The sequence below is a fragment of the Ascidiella aspersa genome, chromosome 8 (genome assembly GCF_963924565.1).
Source record: "Ascidiella aspersa chromosome 8, kaAscAspe10.2, whole genome shotgun sequence".
In the NCBI taxonomy this organism is placed as follows: Eukaryota; Metazoa; Chordata; class Ascidiacea; order Phlebobranchia; family Ascidiidae; genus Ascidiella; species Ascidiella aspersa.
Window position 1 is genome coordinate 16,605,915 of NC_139454.1, and position 24,183 is coordinate 16,630,097.

The window sequence follows — 24,183 nt, forward strand, 5'->3', positions numbered from 1 at the left end:
TCTTACGTCACGCATACGTCGAGTAGTTAATTGCATTAAGCGCATATGCAAGCGATCAATAGGCAACGCATTACGCGACTTTAAAGCTAGAGGTTAAGGTCAACCATACGCCATCAGTTCGACTTGATGCCATCAAATGCTATTGAAAAGCTTAAAAACATAAGAGATACGCCTTTCGAAACATCACCATGATTGCGTAAAAACACTTTCCGCGGTTTAGAGTCCAATGTGTAACTTTTATGTTAGGCTTTCAAAGTTTACTAATTACCCGAGTTGGTAATCCTGAACTTCTCCAGACTGTCGCTTTGTTCGGCCTCACGCAGCTGATACACCAGGTTACGGTTCCGCTCGCTTACGTCACTGTCGGTGGCCTCCAGGGTGAGGATAGTCGAGCCGACCGGCGCATTTTCGGGCACCCTGGCCCGGTACACCGTCTGGTCAAAGTAGGGCCGGTGGTCGTTTGCGTCGTCAATGGCAACAGCAACCTGCGTGAGACGTCATAATAAAGGGATTGTAACGCAACAATAGACGGCATTGTTGCGCTATAATGATGACGGAAAAGATAGTCCGCCGTTCGATGTTTGCCTGTTTTCGATGCGTCATTTCGAGATGTACACAACTTATTACAAGCGTGACTCATGAAAGATAATCTTAAACTTTGTGTGGAATAAATGATATTTTACTCAGCTGTTATGAAACTTTAACATCGATATACTAGATAATCAATAAAAAAATTAAATTCATTATAGTAATTCTACTACAGCCGAATTTAAATCGAGCAATATACTTAAAAAATGTCGGACATAATATATGTTAAATCTGACTACTCAATGACAATCTATTTTATTATCTTCCAACAGTGCAACCTGATTTCCCAAGCAACTTTTCAATTCAATTCCATTCAACTTACGCTTGTTGTAGCTGTGTTTCGTCCGTCCGTAACTTGCAAAGTCAAGTTATAGAAATTCTGCTTCTCGGAGTCGGGGTATCCTGCAACTAGAAGGGTTCCCTCCACTGGGTTGATGTAAAACATCAAATCATCGTTCCCACCTGCAAATAACATTTTCATATATGAGTATCAAATTGAAATATAGTGGTGTTGGCACGTACTGTACATCAAAAGTTCTAATAAAAATTTGAAAGGTGGAACAATCCCTTCACTGTTGACAATATTAAAAAAGGAACCACTTGAAAAAATACTCAAATTTTAAATTTCTTGGACAGGAACTCGTACCACTTGTGGTCTGCTCATGCATCCCAAAATAGTTTGTTGTACAGAATAAATACCGCTACAGGCATATCGCCTTGGCATATCACTTAAATCGCCAATGATATCATATGCGCTTAGTAATGCGAAAATTACTGCCAACTCTTCCGACAATTAGCGTGTTCCCTTACTATGATGTCGCCACTGCTGCAACGCAGAAATACATATCAACATACTTTAGGTTACTCTACATGACGGTCATATGAACAGATCGCGCCGTTTAAACCGGTTTCCGGTATTTTATGGCAAAAAACTTCGATCGACCGGCCTGATACCAAACAACGGTATTACCATGAAATGAGTAAATTGGAAAAACTCGTTGGATTCAAAAGAAAAATTAATTTGGAATCGATCAGCACTGATACCGTCATAGGATCGGATCCGTTCCGATGCCATTAATTAGTCACGGGTATTGTCTCTGGTTTATCGAAATATCCTCATAGTTGAGGGCACAATTTTTTAGCATTTCTTTGAAAGCAACATTAAATTTGTTTAGTGGAATACGAAAAATAATGGTAACCACAAAAATCACCGAATAAACTTAGTGCAAATCGAAACGGCCGAATAGGCCTCAAACTAATTAAAGTCCGCGATGTAAATTATATACGTTTTTTTTTATATAATAAATTTACAGTAAAGCTTTTAAAAACGATTTTGCTAAAGTTCACGAAAGCGTAAAATGATCTACTATACATGCCACAATTTACTTTTTCAGTCCCGTATTGATAAACAAAACAAGCCATGCCCCGCACAGAGCCGTTCGAGAAGAGTTTAAAAGTGCGGCCTATGAGCTTTTTTATACAACAGTCATGCGGTAATCGGCTCGTAATCTGATTGAATGCGACAGAGGCAATATCCGATGCGCTGATAAGAAAGTTTCATCTGTCGTTACTTGCGGTCACCTTAACCTCGAGGCTTGGCGGTTAGCTGACAATCCAACACCGCTGGGTCAAGGGTTATGGCAAGTTTGCGAAAGATCGTACTTTCGCGACATTTTTCAGGTAAACTTGTTTCAAATGCAACCTGGTGGCGAAAACCTAACTAATTTCCTCCAAAAATATACAAATCACGCAGTACAAGAATATGTTTTGTTTATATTCAAATACTTTCGCATTACTAACAAAACATAAACGAACCAGTTTTATAAATGCGACAAAAAAAAAATTGATGCGAGTCACAAAAAAAAACTGTAAAAAATGCCACACGCCGATTATAATCTTAGTGGCCGCATGTCAATTAAACACCAACCTTCGATCGAAAACCAACGGATTTGAGAACCGCCACCTTCCGCCTTGAAAATATCGACTGTTCTTTTTTTAGACGAGGTTCCGTCCACGTGCTCAAGGTATCTCTCGTTCCTGGCTGCTTCGACAAAGCTAATTGGAGATTCCTCGATGTCATCGGTCGCGATCCAGTTGACCTTGACCTCGAGACCCGTCGATTTCCCAAGGTTGCGATCGACAGCGCGCACCTTAAAAAATGAAAGTGGTTGTTTTATAAGGCTGGCCCATGAAGATTGTGTCACTCCATCAAATGGCGTTTTGATAAATATAATGCTTACTATATACCAACGAAAATATTACAACGCTATTCAAATGATTAAAAACGAACTGTTTAGCAATTTTTATCCCATCAGTTTTTATTTATCTTAACTCAAGAAATGGTTTAACAATAATAAAGCAAAAAATTGAATTATGTTTACAGTCAAGCAGTTAACAATAAAAGGAATAAATTAATTATCGTAGGATTTGTTTACTATAATTTTTTTCCGAATTCAATATTCTAATAAAGCAGTTTCTAATTTAAAAAAATAAACTAACCTTCAAACTACTGATAGCCTGTCTAACGGGGGTGAATGCTTCACTGGTACTGATCACTCCTGTTGTCGCGTTTATGGAAAACTTCTTGCTTTTCAATTTATACTCGACGATGGAGTTGTTTTCTTGATCAGGATCCAACGCAACTACTCTCCCCCTGTGAAGCAACGACATCAAAATTTAACAAATGTTATTTAATTTCTCATTTTGCTTTACCATACGTTCTACTCTTTGAAAGCGTCGTCGCGTCTTTAAGTTCGCATCGTCTACTTTGTGCGGTAAACGGTGTTAGTATATAAAACTATAAGCAGTAATACCAAAAAAACAAAGTAAAGTCCAAAATGGGGCAGAAAATTGTGTCACAGTGAGTAATTTCTATCAGAGAGAGTGTCGAACTCAGCGCGAACAGAATCTTTATGAACCGTTTTAGTAACATTTTAAGGAACCGAAACTGTTCCGAATATTTTATTTAAGAAACGAAACCTTAATTGAAGTCGAACCCGTCTAAAGAGCAATTCATTCCAGTATAACGTCGCAACTTATACTGATAAACGGTGAAAAGATACATTAAAGAGATCCAAACGTGAACCTGGGGAATTGAGTGGTTCGACACTCTAATTGATATACTGCGGAAATTTACTGATAAAAATTTATTTCAGATTGGCGAACTTACAGCACGACGGGAGTTCCAGATGATGGGACAACCGCGCGAATCATTCTGCTGACGTCAGGCATGAACTTGGGAACATTGTTATTGACGTCATCCAACGTCACCACGACCTTGACCGTGGAGGAGAGGGGTGGGGATCCCGAATCGGTAATTTCGACCTACAAAAAAAATAACCATATTTCTGGGAAGTTAAAAATCGTAAAAAAAACAAATTAAATATTGCGCAAACGAACAGTTCAGGAGTACGGATTGGGCGTAATCACATAAGTGTTTGTCAATTTTGCGTTGTGAGAACTTTAAATGGCATAGCCAGGCTAAACCCGATTCGGATTAGAACAATTAACTCCGGTTCCAAAGCACGTATCGCGTATCTCGTTCGCGCACTCATCTTCGAGCAACCTAATTAAGTTAAGCCCCTTCTTCTTTAGCTTCAATCTTGCACGCTGTCAGCCACAGTTCGCTGCCTTTGCGCCCCCGTGACCACCCAAACGCTACCACCGAGACGTCTGCTTTTGTTGCGTATTACCGCACCTGTATCGCTGGCGTTCTCGATAGCTGCGAATGAAAAGGTTTCCAGTGTTGCCGCTACAGTGGCACACAGTAGTAGGCCATCAAGGCCCGCGAACCGTTAAAACGTGTGGTTTGGACGCAAGACCAAGGGAAATTGCATAAAGAAGCTTGTGAAGATCAAAACTGTTATTAACGTAAAAGCACCTCGGGAACGTTTTGTGTGCACAAGACTTTGCAACTCGTCTACTGATGAAAGCAAAAAATAAATAGGTACCTCGTATAGTTTTCACCCAAAAAAGGAAAACTGTCTTAAAATAAAAAACACTACTTATTGGTACAGTACATCCAATATGTATAACTATAAAGCTTTTGTAAAAAATAAAAGCCTTTTGTAAAGAGAAGCGCGTAAAAGGAAACACTGAACTAAAACATTAAAAAATTCTATCTTAGGAAACATAGAACAACTTTAGCGGATTTTATATTTAGTCAACTAGCCCCCAGTGATTTTATTTCCGGTTAACGCAAATTTCCATTAACATGAACTTAATATAAAAGAAACTGCAGTCTGTCGGCATAACTACAGTGAAAAGGAAGCGACAGGAAAGTGAACACAAACAGCGCCAAGGGGAAGGAAGTCGACCACCAATCGTCCGTAAACTCAAACATGTCATGGATTAACTAGCGCGAGAGTCGGATCAAATCGCCCAGCGAAAGTTAGACCGCTCGCCACCGTTGACCACTGACCAGAACCAACTGAGTGAGGTTTTTAAATTGGAGACGCGTGTCGAGCGCAAACCGATTCTTCTCCAGAAAAACTAAAACGGCTGCCTTCCGGCTAGCGATATTCCACTTCTGCCACTGCAAGTCGTAATATTAAATGCGGGCAGAATAGTACACTCAGTTGTTCAAACAAAAATGTGGATTTATTACTACCATTAGTAACGCTAAAATGTGAAAAAAAAAATTTGTCCCTCAAATAAACCGGTGATGTTTTTTGAATAAACGTACAGAAGCACTCTTCTCCAGCGGAAATCAGAATCGAAGCCTTGTTTACCGTCACGGGCATTTAATAGGGTAGGTGTTGTACTTATTAACGAGTGCAAGTAGACGGACGGCTAAAAGCGTCCCTTTACGTAATCGCTCACCAAACGCTGCCGAAAAGTTGTTGACGCAGAAGAACGCCGGGTGAATGCTTAGCGTTAAATGATGCGGAAAACGGGGGCCGACCAAAGGTAAACTAAGCGGCTTGTTGGTGGAAAACAAAAGGCCGTCGGGTGTCGGTTGATGGTTCGCCCCAGTCTGCAACCTTTGCAGTCGGGTAGGAGAGAGGAGGTTTGCACCCACCCAACCCCGACCGCAAGTTTGGGTAATTCGGGGTAAGGGCCATTTGAAATGTAAAGAGATCAAATTGGCTGATATTTATGTTGCCGTTGTTTCAAATACTCCAGTAACACTATATCGACCGGGGCAATTTTGATAGCGTTTAATATATTATCGCGCACCACAATGCGTAATTTAAATACCTCGAGTTTTTAACCTTGTGAAATTTTTTTTTCGGAATGAAAATTGTACCGAGGGTAAATGGAGCATAATATACAAATGCCTACAGTTCTGCAACATTAGGTACAAGATAAATAAATCAACACAAAGTTATATTAAAAGTTGTTTAAAGACTTTAAAAACTTTAGTTTAGTAGCGCTAACATACTGATATCCATTTGTTAAATATCGTTTGTTGAATTCAATTTTTTCAATGCTATTTTTTGAAATCATGAGAAAATATTTGAAACTTCGTGGTACATTTTTGAAAGTTGAAAAAAATGCCGCCTCCTTAGTTTGGTTTGGCCCGGATTGTGGTTATCTATAAGTGCGGCAGCAAGCGAAACCAGATTCATTGCTCATCCGACATGTAGATTCCAAACTAGTAATCCGAACCCAAACAAAGCACCCATAGGTCTCGTTGCTGCAAGCGCAAAATACGCCGCAGGAATCCGATTGTGCAAGAGCAATGGTTCTGCGTTTACGATGAGCTATTGTGGATCTAAAGCCAATGCTAACAGCGTTTCCTTGGGCTAATCCGAGCTGTGCTAGGTAATTTATCAGGGTTTGAGTTGGATAACACAAATCCAAATATTTTAAATATTCGCTCTCCTTCCAAGTTGAGGGGGGTATTCAAATATAAATTACCGCTTTAAGTACTGGGAATTTCTTAGCACAAAGACCCCTATAACGATTCGTGGTTTAGTTGTCAAAAAATACTTATGAGTGATACAAATAGTCGCTCAATAGGTCCAAATGGTAACCCAAAGACGAATGATACGAATGATATACCCAACATGAACTTTTTCATTAAAACATGCGGAGGTTATAAACTGTTCCTATTGACGCCATTTATTAATATTAAAATGAAATTATTATTACCCAAGCGAAAGTTTTTCCTGGTAGATTTTATAAGTTAATATGTTGCGATGCTACAAAACCCGTTTTATTTCATGCTACTGCCAATCTAAACAAAAACCGCCATGGCAACGTCATTCGATGTAAGGGTTGCATGCACCGTAACGAATATAATACAAATTCCGTACGAAAGAAAAGCTTAAACATAAAGCCCCGATGTCTGTGCCGATTGGGGGCGGCTTAGTGACTCGAAGCTTCCCGTGGCAAACCGATAATAGGTACCTAGGGTTGCTTTACCACTGACCCGGATCTACGAAAGTCACCGTCGAAAGCCTTCACTAAAATGCGCCCCAGCACTGTATACAAGGGCAGGCTCGCGACAATAAAAGCACGCCGATTCGAGGTGGGTGGTTTCACTCGCTGCCTGGGTTACTACTTGGGTGCGATGAGTGAGAGCCATTTCGGGACGCTTTTGGATTTGGCTTTTTGACGCCGCTAACTGGAGGGAGGAAACACGGGGGGGGGGCAAACGCCCAAATGTGCTAGAAAGTTAAATTTGGTCGAAAAAAGACCGGGCTACGAGCAGGAATGGGGTCAGTTAAATCAGGGGATTAACTTTGAAAAACAAGTGTTAGGAGTGACACTTTACGATTATTTGTTCTCCAATGCAGTTTCGACATTGAAATACAGATGCCACACAATTAGTACATTAAATAAATGCTATTTATAACTGACGCAGGTTGTATTATAAGATAGTTAATAGGATTGTGAGGGCCGAAATAGTAAACAACCTAAATGATAACAATTAAATAGATGTGTTTTTTTAATTTGAGTTTTGCGATTTGCATTAGGTGATTTATATTCGAGTACAAGCTCCACCAAACCACGACGTGTGCGGGGTGCGTGGGGTTGTTTGTGGGGAAAACAACTAACGTTGAACGCTGTTTCCTAATTGTGCGAGCTGATTGTCAGTCTGCTCATTTGTAATCAGTCTTGTTCTAAGGAGTCTATACTTACTACAAAGGGTGCCCTAGCACACTTTTACATACAAAAGCTAATTCGGGTATTCTGGCGCCAACTATACGATTGACCTATCTGGCTTATGCTTTAGCCACCGCAACAGCTTTTTATATTCTGTAGAGAAAGTGTTGGTTTTATTTCGCAATCGGTATTTTTTTAAATGCCTTGATGTTTAACAGTAGCTGATTCTCAGAAAACCTTATGAAGAGTGGTTAAAATTCACAACAAATCGTTCGGTAACATATAATAACAAGTGCGTCCTGCCATCAAATTAAACTTTTGTCTCATATAAGTGACAACTGATGACCGTCGCTGGGAATTTGATTACTCGACATCTTTGACCTTCAGCAACACATAAATCCACATCAATTGATTAAAGCTTTTCTTGCGCAAACACATGAATCAAAGTTACTGCAAAAAGGAGTCGTTAAACTGGGAACACAAGAGCATGTTTATGTGTGCAGTAAAAACACTTTCTTTTTGTCTCGTTGCCAATTACGGACGAGCGTCTGTTGACGGCTAACAAATTGTGTTTTAACCACGCCAATTAGGACCGCTTTCCAAGTCATAATAGACATGAGCTTAAAACTTTAAAGGGGTTTATACAGTAATAAACCTTCGTTTTATCACAAAAGGCTAGATGTTAAATAAATTCAATTGGCACTATTAGCAATGTAAAGTTAACGAAACAGCAATTACAGGTACTAAGATATAATACTTTTCCAGTTAAAAACCTGCAGTTTACCCAAATCAATATAAAGTAAAGCGAAGTGCATACATGTTAGATCATCTATTTTTTTTTACTCTGTGGATGATTCAAATTCCGAAATGATTGACTAATTGGTACAGCGAAAAGTTGACAACGGGTTTTGAGGTATAACCTTGTAATACAAACCCTTTAGCTCTGCAGTCAGGCGCCGTTAAAACAACGTACGTCATGATTAACTGTACAGCAAAAGGGTTGGGTATTCTCGAATAGCAACGAACAACGCCAGTGCAAAACGATAACCCTTAGGCTAAGGAATTTGCCAACAAAAGCGAGTGAATGCTTGCCTTCGTTAAGACTTTGCCGCGTTTCATCTGGCTATTTGATACGCGCGACGGTGGGCTATATAGCGTCGTGAATCGACTTGAACCTCTATTGCCAACATTGATAGGCTATCTATTTCGTCACAATGGGACCACCCGGCCAGGGTATATTGAGGGACGAGATCTCGCGTTGCGAAGTAGCGTCAACAAACCTTAAGTAAACAGCTCCACCTTTTTCTTACGAAAACAACCCGTTCACTAAGGCTTGACAAATATAATTTAACGTTACGCTTGAAGGAAAGAGCTTGCATTATTTACGAATGTTTGGATTTTTCAATTTGAAAAAAGCGCTAAAACTTCAGTCGTGTATTCAGCTTCATAGTGATTCAGCTCATTCGTTGAAGGGATTAAGTATTAGTCTACTTCTTTAATTATGTCATATGTTACACAAGGAAAGCCTCAATTTGGTAAAATATGATCACCTTTGCTTTTACGAACCAAAAAGCCACGATATTTTAAATATCGATCAGCTTCCGAATCAACGTATTATACAAGGCGATTTCGCATTTTTGTTCTGCCAGTTGCGTCAAGGAAAACAATACCTTCCCATATTCATACACGAAAAACGTATGAGGATACACAGCAAACGCACACACAACCTGATGAGTATAACAACCAAGTGGCCTGTGATCCAGGGTCGGACAAATCTTGTTGCGATTTGGTCTGAGAAAATCCATGTGTTTTTATTAAGTCGCTTCGTTACGCGCAACTGAACGGCATAGTGTAATTCCTAATATTATTTCTTCACGGCATAATTAAAAACTCCGTCAAAAAATCAATTTTGTTTTTTTCCAAATTTAGAAAGACATTTAATCCAAAAAAATTAAAAATAACGCCAATTTGTGAATATAATAATTTTTTGTTTGCAGAAAAAAAGGCACACTAAAAGATTCAGCGTAATAACCAGAAGCACCGTTCTCATAAAGCGCCTTCTAACAAGGTCCAAAATTCCTTTATCACAGTGTTAGTCATCAACCGCAGTAAATACAGCGCCCAAGACCCCCAATTCAGCGCACTGGTTAAATGGTGCAACGCGCCCACCGGTTTATTTTCAGCAGAAACTGTCATTTATTGTCGCGCCAGCGCATCGATTGCTGGGCGAAAGGGGAAACTATTCTATAGAGTTGAGTAACGAGAACGGTCATTGGGGTTCCAGAAATGTGCCGTTTGGTAAAATCCAGACCGAATTCCCTCGATCGTGGTCCCGACCGCAAGCCCCAATTTCGCCCCATTCTTCAGCATTATTCACCCTGCTATTATCCAGAGCACCCACGCGATATTGCATTTAAAGTTTTCCGTTTCTGTCAGAAGTTCGCAAGTAAGCTTTGATATAAAAGATAGCACCTGCACTTCGGGGTGACGACGACTGATTTAAAGCAATGTTTATGTGAAATTGGAAAACTTAGCGATAATAAGGTGTTTTGAACAACGAAGATATCCAATACAAATCTTAAACCTAGCTACAGTTACCCTTTCTACTTCAAACAATGCCAAACCACAAATATCCTGTTTAAAAACAAGCTAAAAATGGCCCAGCAAATTTGATGCCACCTCTGAATGTTTATTTAACCTCACTTACGATAAAACACCCGATTGGATATTGCTAACCTCGTTAAACAGGTTTTGTTATTGCTACAACTATTTTAAGTCGTTGGTTAAGGTTTAAAACAGCTAATTAAGGATTTAAGTGCCAACGCAAACTTCGTTGTATTTGATTTTGATGCCCAGTGCCGTGAAGTACAAAATGTTACTCTACGGCAGCAAGCATACAAATACGATATTCAAAGGTGTTTTCTTAATTTGAAATAGAATAGAATTCTGTTTTTTTGCCACAGCACATTTAACGGTGCAGAGTTGCTACTTGAAGCAGTAGCGTTGAGTGTAACAGATTTTAGGCGAAACGCTTATAACCGGGCTTATGTAAGCAGAAGGGATTTACCTTTTCCGAACAACTGAAATAGCGCCGCTCTTAAGAAAGCAAAGGCTCTGTAGGTACCCCGACGACGTAGCCCCAGAATAAACAAATCACCCGTCGGTGTTAAGGAAACCAACGTAACATCTGCACACAGTCTGATGGCAACGCCGATTAAACACCGCATCACGGCTGCTGTAAGACTTGTTAATTGGAAACGCATAGGTGTGCACAGGGGCGGTTGCGTGAGAGGTATACAACCTTAAAACGTTACGATGGCGACCAGACTACCTTTCCTCTTTTTTAAAAAATATGCTAAAGAAATCAAGTTTTAAACCGCATAGAAGTAAAATTACTTAAAGTGTAGTTGTGTTCCAATAATAAACGGGATCTGTCAATAAACGACCCTCGGTCTCCCAAACCTCACAGCACCCTGAAATGAGCCCTAAAATCATTAGCGAACGAGGCTCGTGTTTGCCGACCTCATTTAGCGCCTATAGGCAGTTAGCTCATTACAAGGAGCTGTGTGTCGCAGGTTTTTCTCACCACCCCTTCGCCCTGCCGAAGCCGACGCGTCTGTGACGTCACAATTGACCGGCGGCCCGAAGCCATGAAAGGCGCCGAATTGAATGGGGCTCGAATTTGCGGTGGGGCGTGGGTTGACGAATTGACCCGGCTTGACCGTTAGTTGGTTTGTTCCGAAGCACGTGTTTAGGTAATTCGATGGCAACTGTCAGGTTTTCGCAGATCGTAACATAATAGGTAGAGTTTTGTGATTTTACAACTCAACAGTTATAACGATAAACGTTTTTTCACTTATTAACATAAACAAAACTGAAAAACACACATATATCCAGTAAGTTTTATAAGATAAGCGTATTCGCCTCGTTTCTAGTTAAAATAATTATTTTTATCAACCTTTACCTAAAATAAGCTGCCTAAGATAAGGTTAACAAACAGAAATACTCACGTAAAATTCCAAAAGACTGTGTTCCGCATCCTCGCGGTTAAGCTTTCGTCTTGTGGTAATGATTCCTGAAACAATAATAAGCACGATGATTAAAACAAAACAATCACGTTGATGTCAACAAATAAAAAATACCTTTTTGTGAGTTTATGAGTGTTAGGAGTGTTAATTTAACACTAAAATATTTTGCCTTATCAATCAATAGGGCAACACTTCCTATATTACACTTGTAAAGAAACAGGTTGTATTGAGTATATTGCATTTCCGCTATCGATAGCGGCCCAGTTACAAACCATCTCCGTATATCTGTCATTAATATTGCAGGAGGCAATTTCGCTAATTTGTAATTCACCGCTTTGCACTTCATTACAGACAGATTAAAAGCTAGCGTGGGTTGAAAAATAATTTCCAGTTGACCGCTTTTTGCAATTACTTTTAATAAAGATGAGGTAAATAAAGACAGCCCAAAAAGTTTCAAGCAGGATGAACAATGGTATTTATAAACGCCTTACTGCTGACACGGTAAATTGTTTTTATGAAGGTTGCGTAAAAAATGAAATTGTGACTAAAAATAGTGTATATTTAATTACGATTGAATATACTGAAGTCTATGGCAGATTTTGAAACCAGAACGACCGGTATACCATATGAGAAAGCATATATTTAAAAATCAAAACTATAAAATCGATACTTTACGAGATTGTAGGATTTATCGCGATTTAACATATTTATAGTGGCAAGATGAACTGACTCGACAATGGCGTTTGTGTTACCGGGCGACTGGCATACAATGTAACGACGCTAAGACAGATTTATACCGCGATAACGACCCTGGTGAATTATTACAGGCTGTTCGATCGTTGAAATAATTTTTAAACAAGCAAGGCAGATTGACAATGTGTTTACGTTGCAATCAAGGTATCTCGTTAACGACCGTTCAATAGGTGCCCTCGCGCACTAAACGACAAAAGAAAATGTAATTTATCATGATTTTCGTTAACACCTGCCTTTGTAAATACGATAACCGGAATAGGCGCATAGGGATACTAAAACAATGCGGCGATTGTACACCTGAGACGAACGAGGACGTTGATACAACGAATCCAAAAAAGGACACATCTGTTTTAACTAAAACACACCATGATAAAAAACTTCTCGTTCAGTAGGTAATGCATTGCTAACAAATATCAATCTCTTTATATTAAAAAGCGTAAAAACGAAAGTTTGTCTCGGCAAACTATTATGTCAAATATCAAACATCGCTGTGCAACGTTCCTCGTCTCAAGCGACTAATGAAATAAAAATATAATGCTCCATATAACATATTTCATGCACACGACTCGACCCCTCTTTGAGTGTATTTCAACTTTGATTAGAACACAAACAGAACCGTCTGAATTGACTAGTCGATTTTAAACGCTGATTACACAATTCTGTATGTTGACTGTTCCTTGGCGCAAATAACGCGTGGTAAAATTAAAGTGGTGTTCTGCACAAACCACTCGAGTCTTATCGAGAACCTCGTGTTGTATGTTTACCCAAAATATTTTACCACTATAGCCAAAAATGCCGATTGATGTTAGACGCTGCTGCGTTCCCAGCGTCTTGAATTGAAACCCTTCCAACTTCATCAAGTAAATGTTAGATACTATAAAATTCAGAATACATTCAGCTTTAGGGCACTTTAACGGAAGTAGGTTTAACAAAGGTGAGTTATAGGTAGGTATTATACAGAGCTTGAAACAAGCATAATCAGAGCCAACCTCTTATCTTGAGATGGCGATAGTTACAGCAGGAATCATCGTTAACGAGTGTTGTAAAAGTGTGAAAATATGCTTCCACTGATAAGAAAGCAGCAAGGTTGCGCGTTTATCAATGCATTTCACGGAAACGCCACAATCAAGGTTTCTTACATTTAGCAACAGTTGGCAAATTAAGTCTGTCTTAAACTAGAAACTATATGGTTTCATAATATTGATTAAAGTACAATTTTATCTGGGGAAAGTCAGAAATGTTTTACCGCACTAACAACATTTTCAAATCAATCACGTTAAATAAAATTTAAATATAAGAGTAAAAGACGTAAAGCGAGCAGGCCAAGTTTCAAAACGTGCTCGAACACCGTCAAGGGCAGCTTACTGAAAGAGCTTTTGTACTCGCAACGCTCCCGCCGACAATTTTCTTTAAAACGCGCGAGCATTGTCCAAGTGCAAGAATTCCTGAGGGTACGAAGATCAGAGGGCCCGAAATTCGGTTGCCGTAATCCGGTAACTGAAGAAGCCGTGATGAACTGGCAACAATGGCGCTCACGTCAAGTACTGTTAAGGTGTTAGGTTGGGCGACCGAGTTGCTGAAACGCAATCTATAAACTGCACACCGGGTACGGGCAGCACTAAGCTTATCTTGATTAAACCCTGCTGCTGACAATGTCAATAAATTACGCACATCATAGCAAAGGCTTTGGTCGACCGGGTTTCACAAGGGCACATTGTCAGGATGTTGTCACTACATTGATTTCGCGAATTAGTTATTGCAACTTGGTAATCGCTTTGTGATTGAAGGATTAAGATATGGCGAAGGTACCCAACGTATGTTTGTTTGACAATAAACTGTTCGCCGGTTCGCGGTAACAAGCGACTGAACTCGGACCAATGCACAACAACATGAATGACACTATCGGTCATCGGGTTTTTATAAATTACGTTCACTGAACACTTCAAAATAATGGTTATATAGAGATGTTGGCGTTACGAATGTCTTATTCATTCTATATTAAAACTTAAAACGTGACCCGAAAATGCAATGGGTTTGCTAATAGTAAATGTTGAAAAAGGCGATAAAAACAAAGACAGAATGCGGCTGTCACAATCAGTCAAAAAATAAAGCGCATAAAATGGATAAAAAAATAAAATCCTGCCTTTTCAACGTGGCATTCCAGCAGGGGCGTGAAACGGCACCCCGTCGTCAGCAGTTTCTCAATTTCGCGCCGAGTGACAAGGTTCGACCAGCGGGAGTCGAAAGGCGACTCGCGAAAGAAGACAAACAGTGAGAACCTAATAGTAATAACCCCGTGTTTTTGCTCTGCGCGACCTGATGTGGTTTTGCATTACTGGAGTGGTTGGACAAAATGTTTCGCACTAAAACATCAATTATTTTTGACAGTTGTAGAATGTACCCCGACACTCGACACACACATTTAAGGTAATTACAAAAATAAAACACAAAAGAAGCGTCGCAGATCCATTTCAAAGGGCGAAGATTGCTAAAAGCAGAGCGTAATGGACAAATAAAGAGGAAACATAGTGCGAATGCGCTTCTTACAAATATTTCCAGAGCTTGTATACGCAGAAAATGAGGACGATTGACGAATACAATACGGACTCGAATCGCAAAAAGTGTGCTTAATGGTAAATTGTTGAACCGCTGAACACAGAACGTTATAACAGGCAGCTATTTGTCACTTTTAATACAAATGACGGGTCGACTTCATTTTTTTCTTGGCTATTGGTGATGGGTCTCCTGCCGACCCTAGATAAGAATGCATTTCTTTTTTTAGTCGAGATAAATTGATTTAAGACAGGCGCCGAAACTTTTCAACTCAGCAACAGATAACAGAAAATAAAAAGCATCTAAATGGGAATTGGAGCATACCTATCACGTAACTATTCAATTTTATTTTAAGATCCGCGAATATATTTCGAATATCAGTTGCGCGCCCACTCGACTATGGAGAAACGCACCGTTATACCTACTCGCAGTATAGGGTGTTTTTATTTACCTGACAATTTTATCCGACACCCACAGTCGCTTCTATTCAAGTGTGGGAGATACAACAATAGGCCACAGCGCATTGTGAAAACAGCCGGAAAGCGAATGCTGCTTCGCGGCGAATCATCTTTGCACTGATACCGCCTTTATGGATACCACAATTGGGAGCCAGGCATTGTTTCAATCAATTCTTGGTTTACGTTCGACCAACTTTCCCACCCTGGCCATTGTTCGTTGTCGAGCGCGATCGCCATGGCTTTGTTTGATTCGTTATGACGTCATAAAGAAGACGGCGATATCTGGCGGCAGCGAATCGAGCGCGATGCCTTTGATTAACTAAATCTTTTCACACCAGCGAGACAAAGGTCGCCGAAGCAATTAATTTGCGCCGCATTCGATGGCGCTTGGATCGACCCGGTGTGACGTCACTGATCCCTTGGCCGGTCTTGCTGTCAAGTGAAGAAAAACACAAATTTGCGCCGCGAGTGACCCTTGACCCAGGATCCGAGCAGTAATTTGCTGTGATAACAAGCAGGTCGTTATGCTGCCATCCGGGCGTGTGCCAGACTGGCCGAGTGTTTAGCAGCTTTAAACGACTTGACGAAAGCAAGTTTGTTTCACTAACGAGAAAAGACAAAACACACCAAAGCAAAATAAAGACCCTAAATGTTAGCAGCTCGATAAACCATGAACCGCTTTAAATGCAAATTGTGTGTCAAACTACACCCTTTACTTGGTATAACGGTTAAAAAAGAAAAAAGAACGAACCTCAAACCTGACAGCTCGTCACTACTTCTCAACATACTACAAAACTAATAAGGCAGTTCTTATCGAAATTTATCAACACAAAGGCTTTGATATTGCTTTAAAAATGCAACCGGCGTTAGTTTTGACAATAAATAACGCAGCGGCTGTGTTTAGGCGATTCGGATTAAGTCCTTGTTTTGTAAGCATTATGCCGCTCATCACTTTCATACAACTGGTGGTTTTAGTACGGAGAAAACAAAATAAATGGTATTGAGAGCGGAAATTATTTAATATTTAACGATTGAACAATGAGCAAAAGAGTACAGATAGAATGTTTTGCTAACATTTTATGTAGTTTAAAGAGCTATGCACAAGAAGAATAACATAAAACATTAGTTTTGTGTTCTGAAAAAAAAAACATATTTTTGCAAAGCGCCCTAAATATTGGGAAACGCTTTTTCGCAACGTCTAACCTCGTACAATTTTCCCGCCGCAAACAAAACAATTTTAACGATTTCCTTGCCTGAATTGCAACCGTCTAAACGCCTAAAAGCGTAGATTAACCTTTCAGCAAGTCGTTCAACTGCATCAGAACCAGACCAATCTTGTTTTGTTTGCATAGCAAATTATTCAAGGCGATTCGCGTTTGGTTCGAATATATTTGCTTAACATTAAAAAATAGCAAGTCGGGTTTCCAATTTATCTATGATTGCAATTTTGTAAACAAGTCTGGTATATTTGCTAGTTTTTATGTTCTGTAGTTGCAACAAAAGCGGGCTTTAGAAAGTTCGTGAAACAAATCAGCAACTACAGTTTTTCGCCCCCGGTTTTAAAAAAACGGACTTAATTGTGTTCGCGCCCTTTCCCGTCGCACCAGTGTAAACAAGCAATGTGGCGAAACGAGCGACGGGCAAGCAAAGTAGGAAATGACCGGGCATCATAAAACGACGCACGAATCGCTCAGTCCAATTTGGGTGGCGGCTGGTGAGTGGTGCGCACCAATTGTTGCTCTTTTTTTTGCGCCGAGCTCGCAAAATTCGCAATTTTCGCAAATTGATCGGGACCGCTTTTTTCGACGCGGTTTTAGAAGGCAAGATTTAGCCGTCTACTAACCGACCGTATTTCTAACCGGTCGTGCTGCGCCCAGTATTCTGTTTTTCATTTAAAAACGCTGATGTTTATATTTCACCCTCTTTATTGTCAACACTAACGAACATATTACTTAATCCATGACATTCGTTTCTGTTATAAATCGGTTAACAAGATCACATGTCCAATCATTAAAATAACAAGATACGAGATCCTGATACAATTTAAGCTTGACAGTAATATTCGTTGTTTGGTTCAAACAACAAACACACCATAAAACGTATTAATTCCCACCCGACAGTAAATATGTTTTGTGCAATAACATCAGCAATCTTGTTTCTAAACTTCCATGCAGTTCACATTACTTTGTGCGTTTTACGTTTATAGAGTGACTCATATTATAGAATATTTCTCTTCACCAGGCCTTTGTCCATGCCCACACAGGTGAACAACGGTGAAGCAGTATTACCAATGGTTTTATTATCTAGTGGCGAGCTTAAAGCAGGTCGTGCATAGCTTGTATTCTAGCTCTGATTTATTCAATAGTTTTGTATACCAATGTTAAAAACTATTAATTTTGGTTTCCGTTCTTCGAAATCGTGTAAAATACAAGGGTCCAGGCAACTACCGACGAACAACATCACGCTGTCGACATCTGTGTAAATCAACATCTCTTTGATGGCTTTATAAGGACTTAGTCGAGAAATCAAGCCTTCTCAAACATGGTAATTGCAAAAAAACAAACATTTACCGGGTAACGAAGACGACATGGGCACAATCTAAAATTTCACGGTTTCCTTGAAAGCAGCTTGTTTGGAAGCACTTTCCCTTGGGTACAAAGTTTGATTAAGCATTAATTACAGAAGTACAAGCGGCGGACAGTCCGACGCACAATCGCACGCACAATCAACGAACTGGCGTAATGTCTCGATCCTTTGAAACCCTCCTTGAAATCAGGCGGCGCTTTCCGGGGGAAACAAAAAGCCCCCCAGGCCTGAGGCGCGTCGCTGCCGAACAATGGGGTGTCGGCGAAAATCTCAGACCGCTTTCTCCCGAGGACGGGTTCCGGTCGCAAAATTTCCACGGGCGCGATATTCCTTGAGCGGGATATGATCCACGTCTTAATAAAGAGCACGTGTGTGTGTGTTTGGCGTGCGTGTGTGTTATAACACCTCTGCACTATCACAATGGTCTCACTGCGGGGCTCCGAAGAATCTCGTTTTGGTCGCGTGTGACTTCACGTTTTGAAAACACATTGAGCTTTTTGGCGAGACTCTGTCGTTTATACGGGAGCAGCTATCAAAACAACGATCGCTTCGCTAGTTTGGGATTTGCAGCGACGGCGTGATGAGGACTGTTGTTTTTTGCGACTTAAAACTGACAAGGGGCCTAAATGGTAAAATTTTATAAACGCGGGAAACCTATCCTGTCTACAATTGTCGCATAGAAATTGTTAACAACATTAACAACTATGAACATTGAACATATAATAAAAGGAACAATGTTAATTATTCTGTTTAATATTTCTTAGAAACTCCAGTTGCTTCCTTTAATAAAACCAATTCGCATGGTTTAGAAAAAAAATACTAACAACAACGAATAGCTTCGGACAAAAATAGTACCAGGCCAACCAATATTGAGTCTGGCAGCCATCATAAATAAATTCAGACACAGCTCAATCTATGACGTTTAATTAAGATGCCATGGTATTATACGACAAAGGGTTTCTCCAGATTCGTAGAAATCAACGCAGACCAACTCCGGTCGCAGACAAAGAGCTACGCGTTATCGGCCATTCAAGTCCACCAAGTCATAGGCCGGATATTGGTATGTTTTTAATCCAAAGGTCTGACAAGTGTAGAAATGTAACTGCGCGTTGGTAGGGCGACCAGGAACGCAACGCATAACGTCTTGTTTATGTCGCAATTAGCGTACACAGGAAGGGCATTGTAGGTATTGAAATGCACTCGGTCGTTAAGTTATACTTTGTTAGGGCTTGTAATTTCATGCATATGGTTAAAGTCAAGAAAAAACAAGACACTGTGTTCTGTTTTTAGCAGCGGTCCTTCGTTGGTTCGACAACTATAAATCACATAGTACAAACGAGTCGCGATTCATCAACTGATTTATAGCAATTAGCGGATTACAAATAGACAGCGGTGTTTTAATAAGATTATGGCGCAGTATAACCCTATTAAACAAGCGTACAGTCAAAAATCTCTTTAGCAAATGTTTTTGGAGCGATAAAATGGGCGTGTCAAGCAATCGGCGACCTTTAGAATAAAAACTATGGGTTTAAGAAGCGTTAAGCTTATAAATGTCGGATTGAACTGTTTTCAGGACAACACCCAGATTTAACTTTCGACAATGCGATTGGGCGGCGTACGGATTAAAATTCCGTAACGAATGTGCAAAATGTTTACATGTCCTACAGCGAAGGAAATGCGCGAATTGGGGTTTCCAGTTGACAAAAAGACTTCATTCCAATCGCAAATACTGCCACATAGCAATGCGATTTTACTGTTTCATATCAGTCGCTTCAAGCTATATTAAACTGATTGGGTTTTAAACACTTTACCCATTAAATATTGAGACGGTTTAGTAAGGTTACAGCTGTAATTTAAAAATCCTAGCAACCAGGTTGAAAAAACATGGGGACAACATAAGGTGTATTGTCGACAAAACTATAAATCGCGAATTTCGTCACAAAATTTTCACCGCGATTTTAGTCTACGGTATTCCGCATTCGTAATTGCTCAATCAAATCTCGCAGGCACGAAAGCGTCACGTCGTCTTAAGGCCGGCACCACAGCAACCTAGTTTAATTTAATTAGTTCCTCGCAATGAAATGGTTCGAGGGCTGAGTTGTTTGTTCCAAGGTGAATGGAAAGCGAAGCCTTTATGAATGGTTATATATGTTATCGCGGACAATATCGCTGTCTAAATGTATTAAGCCACAAGGTGAGAAAGGCACGAATGCGGTTTCGCCACCCCCCCTGTAACGCTTAATAAAGGGCATTTGTCGTCAAAAAAGTTATTATTTACGACCACTCGAATAAAAAATACTTTTTTTTCTGCAAAAGTGTTAGTATATTTTCTTTAAAATAGTAACAAAATTGTAATAAATTGCAATGCATACAAAAAAATACAAAAAAAGTTCACTTAAATATACTCGATACCCCCACTGGCGATTAGATTAGTACGATATCGATTCGTACCGTGTGAATATCGGATTATATCGTGTATGTTCCCTCGTTTTGTGAAATCGCGCTTTTGAAACGTTTGTGTCCGACACGCAAGAAACATTGGTCTACCCTGCTATTGACTAGTCATGCACTGTATCGGTGAAACTTGTAGATGGAGCGATCGGCCGAAGTACAAGAACTGTGAGGGGATCGATTATGTTCTGTACATCACCTCATAGATTTGGCTTTATACTACGTAAATTTTCTGGTCAGCACAATAGGGTGCGGAGGCAGATTCTTTTCATTCATAGCCAAGTAATACAAAAATAGACAATTGAGAAATGTATATTTTGGAATTGTTTAAAAAACATAAAAAGCGTTATCGGATAAATGTTGGTTCCATCAGAAAGTAAATTGGGCATGTGGAAGTTCGTTTTCAGCCCCTTTGCAAAAATAACTAAAAAAATGAAGTTAAATCATTGCACTCGAATTAACTACATAAAGAAACCAACCAAACCTGTACAGCTCATTTCCTATAGAAAAACGTCGAAAGAGAAGCTTCAAGTAAGCAGGATAAACGGACAAGGGTCCTCACACCACTCGATCGAAAAGTGTCGTGTGTGTCGTCAACGCGTTAGTCATAAGGTAGTCTTTCTACATGTTGGTGAGCGTTTATAACGTCGCACAAATGTACAATACCCAGCTTTAATCTTGCCGCTTTCAACGCGCTAATGGTCCTCGTTTCGAAGCGATAATTACCTCGTTGGCAGGGGTGACTCTGCGCTTACCCATACTTTAACTAAGAGTTTGACGCGTCACTTCCAACCTATTACGCAAACCATGGTCGTTTGAAACACTGGAAACTGTAAAACTTTTTTTGAGCAAAAGTTACTCGAAAAATGTGACCTTGCAAAATCATTGCCAAATAAGGTGTGTTGTTTTCTTTGAAATGAGGATAAGTTGTGCTGATGAAAAAATATTAATAGCTAAATGAAATTGATAGATTTGAATCTTTGTCCTGCAAACCAACCATTGACTTGATGGTAAAACAAATATACAAACCAGAGCAGTGTTCCCCTAGCGTTTTAAACGATTTTTATTAAACGATGTTGTTGTAAGTGGCGACTCAATGATATTTTAAAAGCATGTCTTACGAAAACGACGCCAGTAATTATATTATCAAACAGCGGCTTCTAGGGCGCATCGTAAACCTTAACAGCGACGTATCGCGCAAAGCAAATAGGGTTATTGTTTTCGAGAGTACAATGTACAGTAACCGACAGTCTGGTCCACAGTTGGCAAGATCAATCGATCTGCCGATTGTGGGGAAATACATAAAACAATGACACGAGACGGTACATGAAAGAACTTTAATATTGACTGTCCCAAATGTAGTCGTTTTGTTTGCCTAAATGTTTTCGTCCCGCATAGCTATAGAGAATGTGGTGCAAAACGTTTCTTTGGTTTTTAAAGACAATATCTAAAGGTTTTTGCTAAGCTATTTGGATTAGTACTGACAATCGCGTGACAGGCGTTATTCAAAAGTAGTAAAGTACCATATCATTTAACATCCTTCTATTTTGTGCTACTAGTTTTCAACTAGGATTCAAAAAAGGGCAAACCCATACATTTTGATTGAAAATAGTATTGCAGACGGCCAATATTCACCCACCATTAAAATTCAAACAAATCCTACGGCGAATACTGTGTAGGAGGCGCTAATATAGAGAAGTTGTGTCAATCACCAGAGTAAGAGGAACTACATTCCTTTGGAAATCGCAAACTCGCCCATAGCCATGCATCCCCCCGATGACTATACAGAGACAAATCGGTTATTTTTAGCCAAGTTACATCAGACGTTACTTAAGCATTACTGTACCCGCTGTCGGTGCCACTGACGTTCTCATTGACGTTTTTTTAAATCAAATGTGGCAAAGGTGTTGAAATTTTGTCGGTTTTCCTGTCTGGCGCCATGCCGTTCGTATCATCCGACCAACGACGTGCGTTGACGATCCGACATGAAGAGCATTGGGGATTATTATAAGCTCGAATCATGACGCATCTCAGAAATAAGGCTATTCGGATTTTTTAATCCTGTGTTGTGCCATGTCGGGGGTTCACGTCTCTTTTCAATTATGAACTTTTTAAGCAGTGTTGACTTGGGTTTGCTAAAAATTTAAATATAGACCAAACGCCCAAAATATACTTTTTACCTCAAACGGCGAACGTTGTTTGTACATACCTTTTTGCAAATGTAGCGCGAGCCCAGTGGGTGAGTAACTGAATATAAATGGCTAACAAAACCTTAAGTCAAGATATATTAGTTTAAAACCACAAAATCATGAAGTTTTAAAAGAAGTTGCAGAAAATACACGCGCGCGACAGTCATACACACACACCCTGCAGCGGACAGGTGAAAACAGCACGTCGCTAGAAGGAATTCGCAAGGCACACATCGGCGAAATTCGGCTGGGCGTTCTTATCGCCGGCGAAGGCGCTGATACAACAAGGTCGCTTGTCGTGATGTCAGCATTAGCGTTGAATACCAGGGGGCGCGATGTTTGCTCGCGATAGCGCGACAAGGAATCGGGGATTAAGCATCGTTTGGCCAGACCCGGGAGTGTATTGCACAACCCGGTGTAGCTACGGCGACAAGAAATGGGGGAGTTTTGTTTAGTGACGGGCCTTTTCATTGCGCTTCACAATTGGCTAGTTAAACAGCAGTTAGCTGGTGTCTCAAAGAAACGCCGAAACTTTCTTCTTGTGTCACAATCTAAACGTTCCTCTGAGAACGAAAATATCTCCGATCAGCTTAATTTCTGATTCGAAAAAAAGATAAACCATTTTGTCATTTTGATTATTATTATCACTCGGTCATAAATACCGGCTATTAAAACACACACTCATTATAAAACCTTGGACTGCTTTTTAAGTGACCTGAGTATCCTCGTGGCAACAAGTAGATTTTTTTTTATTTAGCAGCAATTAACAATTAAATAAAGCCACGTTATATTACTACTTATTAGCATGTGTGTAAACACGGAAAACTGCAGGGAAAATGTCCACCTCGAATGTTGCAATGTAATAAAGATAAGTTTCGTACAGATCCCGAATTGGCGTTCAACGACACTTAACATTTGTTTTAGAGTTCAAAAACACACAGTTCTACGCTCTTCAAACATAAATATTTGCCGTCACAGGATATTAGCCCTACACGACCAGTCTCGTTGGGAACGTGGGTGGCTTGATCGAACAATGACTATTATGGCGCAATAGGTTGCAAGGAAAGTCCAACTGACCCATTGTTTGAAGGGGGACTTGAACCACCATTTTTATAATTACAACTGTATCAACAGTCAAACATAGGAAAATCATACGAACGATAGACGGTCGTACAGACACAAGACGCCGGTTGTATTTTGTACATCTTTAAAATTCTCGTAAAATTTAATAGGACGCCAACACAGACCCCGCGGGATGCTTACATGGGTCGTTTACATATATACGAAATCTTTGTATGGACTTAGTTGGTGTTGAAACTCGCAAGGCGCCAATAGAAGTAGTGTTGTAAAGCAGGCAAAAAGATGTAATTTACCAAAGTTCGCGAATTAGATTTCTCTCGAGGTACCTTTCTGTTGACAACACAGAGCTACGGGGTCGACTGTTTAAACAAACTGATTTTAACACCTGCTTCGACTATAGTGCTATTGCTGTCAGTCTTTTTATTTATTCGTCCAGAAGATAAA

At 39.9% G+C, this 24,183-nt stretch overlaps 1 protein-coding gene across 1 annotated transcript in view; it reads right to left on the minus strand.

The window, feature by feature from the left end:
• The window catches only part of LOC146136347 (protocadherin Fat 1-like), a 68,840-nt gene that overhangs the window by 31,696 nt on the left and 12,961 nt on the right, over window positions 1-24,183 (minus strand). Inside the window, exons 5-10 of the mRNA XM_083395440.1 lie at window positions 11,652-11,716; window positions 3,758-3,912; window positions 3,088-3,241; window positions 2,516-2,738; window positions 911-1,050; window positions 269-485 (exon numbers count right to left, since the gene is read on the minus strand). Of these exons, the coding sequence (XP_083251566.1) occupies window positions 269-485; window positions 911-1,050; window positions 2,516-2,738; window positions 3,088-3,241; window positions 3,758-3,912; window positions 11,652-11,716 (954 nt within the window). The remainder of the gene's footprint in view (window positions 1-268; window positions 486-910; window positions 1,051-2,515; window positions 2,739-3,087; window positions 3,242-3,757; window positions 3,913-11,651; window positions 11,717-24,183) is intronic.